Here is a 6979-nt window from a genome sequence, read left to right as displayed (position 1 = left end):
ACAAGAAGCTAGTGTAAGGCAGCTTTAGGACGGCGAGGAATGTGGTGGCCATGTAGGGCTTGAGTTGTGGTGCTTTGAATAATGGCTCCAAAGAGGATTCAACTTTATTGCATGTGAGATCTAGTTGGATATTTATTTACTTATTTTTGTGAAAATGTTAAGGAATTATAAATTTGCCTATTTGATTCTAATACCAGTACAAACATATCCATAAATATGGTTAAGATAAGAGTGTAAAACAATAAAGTAAAACACAATAAAGAGAAATATCCTCAATAATGAGGAAATTTTACAATACTAATCATAGAAAATTCTTACCATAAATATTTAACTTATGCGATGATATTAATATGCTAATTAATATGTAATATAAAAATTAATTGAGTATTTATATTTTGTCTATTTACATTAAATTCAAATAAAGTTAAATAATTTTAAACTTTGTATTAATTAAATTATTATCCGGACATACCCAAACATTTCCACAAATAATGTTAGCAACCCGACAATTGATAAAGCGAGCCATTAACGTTACGATAATTAACGATTCATGGAAGGACCTATTTATAATTTTTTTATGGGGGGGGGGGTTTAATTGTAAAATAGAAAATTGCGAAAATGGCACACTTTTCCTACCACCGCGGGTAACTTCGCCAGTCAAAGTCTAACTACGGTTAACTGTGACGGCGGTCCGCTCTCCCCTTCCCGTTTCTCCACCGCTACTAACGCTTTTTACTAGCGCGCAATCTCACATCACCTCGTCCACAGAGGCAGAAGAGAGAGAGAGAGAGAGAGAGAGAGAGAGAGAGAGAAGACTGTAAGCTATTCTTCTGCTGCGAAAGACACTCACCATAATCATCATCTGGTCTTCTTCCCCCATATCTTCTTCTTGTCTGCGTGCTCTGTTTTCTTGTGGAGTTATGATGGAGTAGGAGTGTCGGAAGAGGTTTGCCTTCTTGTTTCGTTTTCATCTTTAATGTGTTTGAGCTTCTTGTTATCCTTCTCGGTTTTAGAGGAACTATTTATACTGTGTTCTTTGCAGTAATTTGTTTAGTCTGATGCAATTTTTTCTTTTAATTGAAATTAGGGTGGGTTTATGATTCGATTTGTATTGTCAGGCTTTGTTGTGGAGGATTTGCTTGAATTCTTTGTGTTTTTTACTCATATTTATTCGGTTCGGAGTTTTTCGGCAGAGTGGATGGAGTCTGATTCATCGGTTTCGTAGTATCCGAAGTCTTTAATATTGATACCATGCCGTGTCTTCGGTTGAGTTTAATTGTATAAGTTTTGTATGTTTATCATACTAGATCTGGATTCTGATCTTGCTAATGGATCCAAACTTTTAATTGTTTTTATTCCCTAGGAGACAAAGTTTTGTTTGTATTTAATCTTCTGGTCTTTTCGCTGTTGTTCCGTGTTCTCAGTATTGCTTCTTCGATTAACGCTCTGTTTTATGACCTTCAGTTACGGTGAGGGACCATTCGTTTGCTTGAATTAGAAAACGCATTCGAAATGATGAAATTTATCAGATTCGTCATTTAGAAATCAACAACGATTATAAACCCTACAAATTCTCCTGAAATCCCTTACAATGATTCGGTTCAAAGACCAAAAGGAGTAAAAGTAAAATCATAATTTCCTTAAAAACCATTTTTTTTTCGCAAACAAACCAGCGAGTAGGGGTGTAAACATGGCTCACTCGTGTTCGGCTCGTTTATATTTCGAGCTCAAAGCCGAACACTGTTCATGAAGAAAGAGTCTTTTAACAGCTCTAATCACGTAGTCATAAGACGATAAGGGTTTGAGCAAGATTTAAAAATTATTATTTATATTAAAACATCATTTGAATCTAATTTAAGAATTTTTATTCTATTTTCTTAATCAATACTTTAATTGATCATAAATCTTTGTAACTTGTAGTCAATGAGATTTTTTTAAAATACTACTTTTATATATATATATAAACTTGATGAGTAGTATTTCGAGCCAAAACGAGACGAACACGAACGAACACATCTTTGTTCGTGTTCGGCTCGTTAATTGATCGAACAAAATTAACGAGTCGAACACAAGCTTCTTAATGAGTCGAACACGAGCTGTTCGCGAACAACGAGCCGTTTTGCCAGCCCTACCAGCGAGCTCTTAAAACTATAGGATTCATCTATATTCTTTGAGTGGCAATATATTAAGTTGTGTTTGGTTGCAACTTGAATTTACCTTAAATAGGATTTATCAAATCCATTAAATCTGATAGTGGAGATGAGCTAGTGAGGGCCGATAAAAAGTAATTCTTAAATCCGTCTCACAATCGGATTTACCAAATCCGGATTTACATCCTAATAGAGACGGAACGTGGGAAGAAGCAACCGAATGCGAAAAAATTCGACTTAATGGATCATTGGATTTAATTATTGTTTTTTTGTTTTATTAATGTTTTCTGGATTGGATTTAATTATTGTTTTTTTGTTTTATTAATGTTTTCTGGATTTACGCAAAATCCATGGCTGAATTCCATTTAAATTATGCTACGAAGATTAAGCGGTTGTTTGCTAGCAAGATCCTGGTAGGATTTACCAAGGATTTAGCTTGAATCTTACTGAATTATTTTAAGCATCTTTAAATTCTTAGATTTGGGAAACCATCCTGTTTTACCTCTGTTATTCATGTAATCCAGGATTTCATAAAATTTTTGTAGAGCTGGATATAATTTGGGATTCAACTGCAAAGATATTTTGGATGCTGGTCTTCTACGCCCCTTGTGAGGGAATCACAAGGACATGATCCAAAACATCAAAACCACAAAAGTTGAGTCCAGAGGGTTAGCTAAAGGTTGTCTGACTTGCTGATGTATAGAAAATGATGATGATGGAAATAAGTACAAATTTTTATTTTATTTTATTTTATTTTATTTTTGCCTCTTACATTGTCTTTGTGTAAGAATAATGAGAACAAAACAATTTATCATAATTTAGGAGATTTAATAATTGTTGCACCAGCTGATTTTCAGGATTGAGCACCCTTAGGCTTTACTAAATTAGGCACCCTTAGGCCAAACAACCTGTAGTTATTGTCGGTGGAAAAATGGCCTCTTTCTTTTGCTGCATGAGGGAAACTGTCTAAATTTTCTCTTTTTTTCCTTTTTTTTGTCCCCTCTCACTGGGGATAGTTTTGCTATTTCCTCAATTGCATGGTTTTTTAATCTTTAAGCTTTCTGTATTAGATGATTATTTAATTTAAGATTGTTCTGTTTCTGTTTTCTTATATGCTCTAAGGTACTTCTGATCTTTGGCTTTACTTTTGTTGGAAGAAACTTTTTTTTTTTCTCTTTGATAAGTGTAATTCTCATTATTGAATAACAAGGAAAATTCTTATAGTTTTTCTTAATTCTTTTCATTATGCACTCCAATAGAATTTTTTTTAACTTTTAAGAACCTAAATTGTAATGATTCCTGTTATTACGGATTGTGTTTCTTTTCTTAATAAATGTTTGAGAAGTTGCTAACTTTGACTTATAATGCAAATATGCATTTTGCAAATTTATGGCTCCCTATACTACTCCAGCACCTCCACCACAACTGAAAAAAAAAAGGAAGATTTATGTACATACTACTTAATTCCCATCGATTTACATATCTAGCTCATAGACTTCAGTTTTTACATATATACCAAATTATTTATGCATAAATATGTGTATTTCACTTTTTAAAAGTAAAAGTTAAAATAGTGGTATTTTTTATGTGATAAAAGATTTGGGTGGTATAAATGTAAAAATCAAGTTTAGGTTTTAGATATGTAAACGCGTAGGTATTGGGTAGTATGCATGTAAATGCCTACAAACAAAAGGCAAACAACTTTAGGATCTTCTTTCAAAGCTTAAGTTTTTGCATTTTGTTTGGCCAGTCCTAAGTCGCTTATAGAAATGTGTAACAAAATGCTTGAAAAAGTTCATTAGTAATTGTTTTGACTTATATCATTATTAGTTTCTCAATAAAGAAAATTTTTTCTGTTAGTCATGGAATTGCAGTAATTCATGTTGCTATTATTCAAGCCAGGATCAAATAAGCGCTATATTTACTTTTTCTAAATAATCTTTGCACTTGATATTAATTGACTTGCTTGTGTAATGATTATTGGACAACATGGTTGCAGGCTGCTTGCTTCTTTATTTTCCAACTTCAATCCACGGTTTATATTATCCTAATCTGCTGTTGTGTTTGGACTTCATGGGTGGGATTGCTATTGAGGCCATGACCTTCTCTGGCGGCATAGATTTTAGCCAATTCATTTCTACTGGCCATGACAAAAGTAGTGGTTACCACTCAATACTGCAACAACCTCCTCCTGATTTCGGTCATCTGCAGCACACTGCATGTGGTGATTCATCTGTAATTGATGGCGATCTGGTGGAGCCGCCACCTGAAAACTTTCCTGAACCCATACCAGATGATTATGAGAGTGATGAAGATCTTGATGTGGAAGAGCTAGAGCGCCGTATGTGGAGGGACAGGCTGAGGCTTAAACGACTAAAAGAGCGGCAGCAGAACAAGAACAAGGAGCTCGGGGATTCCACCAAGCAACGCCAGTCTCAGGAACAAGCCAGGAGGAAAAAGATGTCCAGAGCACAGGATGGAATACTCAAATACATGCTGAAGATGATGGAAGTTTGTAAAGCTCAGGGATTTGTATATGGAATCATACCAGAGAAGGGAAAGCCTGTGAGCGGTGCTTCAGATAATCTCCGTGGGTGGTGGAAGGAGAAGGTAAGATTTGATCGTAATGGACCTGCTGCCATTGCTAAGTACCAGGCTGACAATGGGTTAAGGGGCCTTAACAATGAGCAAAACTCCAGGCCTGTGAGCCCCTACTCCTTGCAAGAGCTTCAGGACACCACATTGGGATCACTCTTATCTGCTCTTATGCAGCATTGTGATCCTCCACAACGTCGGTTTCCATTGGAGAAGGGCATCTCACCACCATGGTGGCCTACAGGAAATGAGGATTGGTGGCCTCAATTGGGTTTCACCAATGATCAGCCACCGCCTCCATATAAGAAACCTCATGATCTCAAGAAGGCTTGGAAGGTTGGAGTTCTCACTGCTGTTATTAAACACATGTCTCCTGATATTGAGAAGATTCGTAGGCTGGTGAGGCAGTCGAAGTGTCTTCAGGACAAAATGACTGCCAAGGAGAGTGCAACCTGGCTAGCTGTTGTTATGCAGGAGGAGATCTTGTTCAGGGAGCTCCATCCCGATGCTTCTCTCCCCCCATCTTCAGTTAGCAACCGCAATGGAACCATCTCATTCAGCAGCAGCTGCAGTGAATATGATGTTGAAGGGGTTGATGATGGAAAAAGTGAGGATGCAGGGAACACAAATCTAGTGGATGTCAGCAATGTTTTCAACACTGGCACGTCCTCAGGAAATGATCTTTATGTGGTGCCACACAATGCTGTTAAGGAGGAAGGCTACAGGGAGTTCATCCGAAAGCGGTCTGCGAAATCCGATCCAGAAATTATGTCGAATCAAGGCATAATTATCAATAACGAAAAGTCTAAATTTGCACGGAGTGATTATCAACTTGGGTTCATGGATAGAAGCGTGAGATCTAACAATCACCAATTTCTATCTGGTTATCAGACAAGTCTGCCTAGTTTCTGCACGGCTGGTTTCAAAGCGAATGAGAACAAGCCCCAGATCATGTGTGCTTCTTCTCTTGCACAGTCCAAGTTGAATCCAACTGGCTTGCAGCCTGCAGTTATCAACACCTCCAGTCCTTTTGATATATCTGGCATAGGCATTCCAGATGACGGGCAGAAGTCAATCATTGAGCTGATGAATCAGTACGAAGGCAACATAAACAGCGAGGTACCCTTGGCCAATGAGCATAACACTGGTTCTATTCAGCCGACAGCACAAGCTGGAAACAACTTCTATGGCTCCATGAATGGAGTTGGTGGTGATCTCTTTGAAGGACCAAACAATTCACAGTTCTATCCTTTCCAGGAGGATCTGGTGCAGATGAACCATTCTTATCAGCAGGCTTCGTCGAATGACATCAGTAATGAGTTGAAATTTGAATCACCTTACACCATGCAATCAATGGACTTTGCAGATTCATTACCTAGAGGAATGGTGCAGTCTCTGCAAAGTCAAAATGGATCAGGATGGTTTTTCTGAAATGGATCTTCTCTGGTTGTTGGAGGGAATGCATTGAGTAGCTGGTTTCGGGGTTGAGGTGCTGAATATCTTTAGTAATACACTTAAAGCAGGCTTCAGGTGATATCTTTGGACATCTTTGTTTGGTTTCTTTCTCTACTTGTAGGAAGAATAAAAAAAAGAAAGAAAAGCTCTCCGAATGTGCTCCTGAGTGAGTCTTTTTTAGATTACTCAATGATGCCTTTCAACCTGACTTCTTTGTAAGTGTTATTTGCTTGATTTTGTTGCAGGTTGTCTTAGTTATCGAGTCGAAATCAGTTCTATTCTGGCATTGTATTGTTCATAGAATCTCTTTTGCTTTGAAGAAGTCTGGTTGCCTGATGCTATATCTTGTGCTCTTGCATTTCTGTTTGGTTTCCCATCCTGTTGTTAACATTTTGGCCCTCTAATGTGATTAACTCCTGTAAGTTTTGTTTTTTGTTATTAAACCTCCTTGTGATAAATTAATTTGACTATTTTGTAGGAATAATAACAGCTTAGACTGATGAAATTTCATCCTTGAACATTTATTGATTTCTAAGTTTTTTGTTGGAATTTGTTATGATCATGATGGATAAGTTCACCAGCGAATACTTTCTGGTCTTCAATTCAATCTTTTCCTCTGAACTGTATGGTTCTTTAGATTCTTTTTTATTGGTCTTAGCCCTTAGTGCGGAAAAGTTGGGCATTACTAGAAGTGTTTGGATGCTTTCTTAGAACCTTGAAGTAGCACCTGTCTGGAAAGGCTTACCAATGCTCTCTTACTTTTACTACTTCTTTAAATG

The 6979-nt window shown here is 37.0% G+C and overlaps 1 protein-coding gene across 5 annotated transcripts; it reads left to right on the top strand.

Annotated features, from left to right (window-relative positions):
• Nucleotides 1-670: 670 nt before the first annotated feature.
• Nucleotides 671-6537, top strand: LOC110026419 (ETHYLENE INSENSITIVE 3-like 1 protein). Of its 5 annotated transcripts, XR_002294200.1 has the most exons (4): nucleotides 671-946; nucleotides 2675-2829; nucleotides 4150-6366; nucleotides 6446-6537. XR_002294200.1 is itself a non-coding variant. In XM_020727344.1 (3 exons), the coding sequence occupies exons 2-3, from the start codon at nucleotides 2778-2780 to the stop codon at nucleotides 6174-6176; spliced, it is 2079 nt and encodes a 692-aa protein (XP_020583003.1). In that variant the 5' UTR covers nucleotides 671-946; nucleotides 2696-2777; the 3' UTR covers nucleotides 6177-6537. The 5 variants fall into 5 exon arrangements, 4 of the variants coding, with proteins under 4 accessions (XP_020583003.1, XP_020583002.1, XP_020583005.1 ...); XM_020727344.1 differs by having other exon boundaries at nucleotides 2696-2829; nucleotides 4150-6537; XM_020727343.1 differs by having other exon boundaries at nucleotides 4150-6537.
• The last annotated feature ends 442 nt before the right edge of the window (nucleotides 6538-6979 follow it).

The sequence above is a fragment of the Phalaenopsis equestris genome, unplaced genomic scaffold (genome assembly GCF_001263595.1).
Source record: "Phalaenopsis equestris unplaced genomic scaffold, ASM126359v1 Scaffold000372, whole genome shotgun sequence".
Classification (NCBI taxonomy): Eukaryota; Viridiplantae; Streptophyta; class Magnoliopsida; order Asparagales; family Orchidaceae; genus Phalaenopsis; species Phalaenopsis equestris.
The sequence above is the reverse complement of the archived record's forward strand: the minus strand, read 5'-3'. Positions and strand labels throughout refer to the sequence as shown.

Excerpts from the sequence above, each read along its gene's own strand:
- LOC110026419 (XM_020727344.1), top strand. The coding sequence starts at position 2,778 with ATGATCCAAAACATCAAAACCACAAAAGTTGAGTCCAGAGGGTTAGCT. Across the intron at positions 2,830-4,149 it reads GTCCAGAGGGTTAGCTAAAG|GCTGCTTGCTTCTTTATTTT; the intron begins GTTGTCTGACTT and ends ACATGGTTGCAG.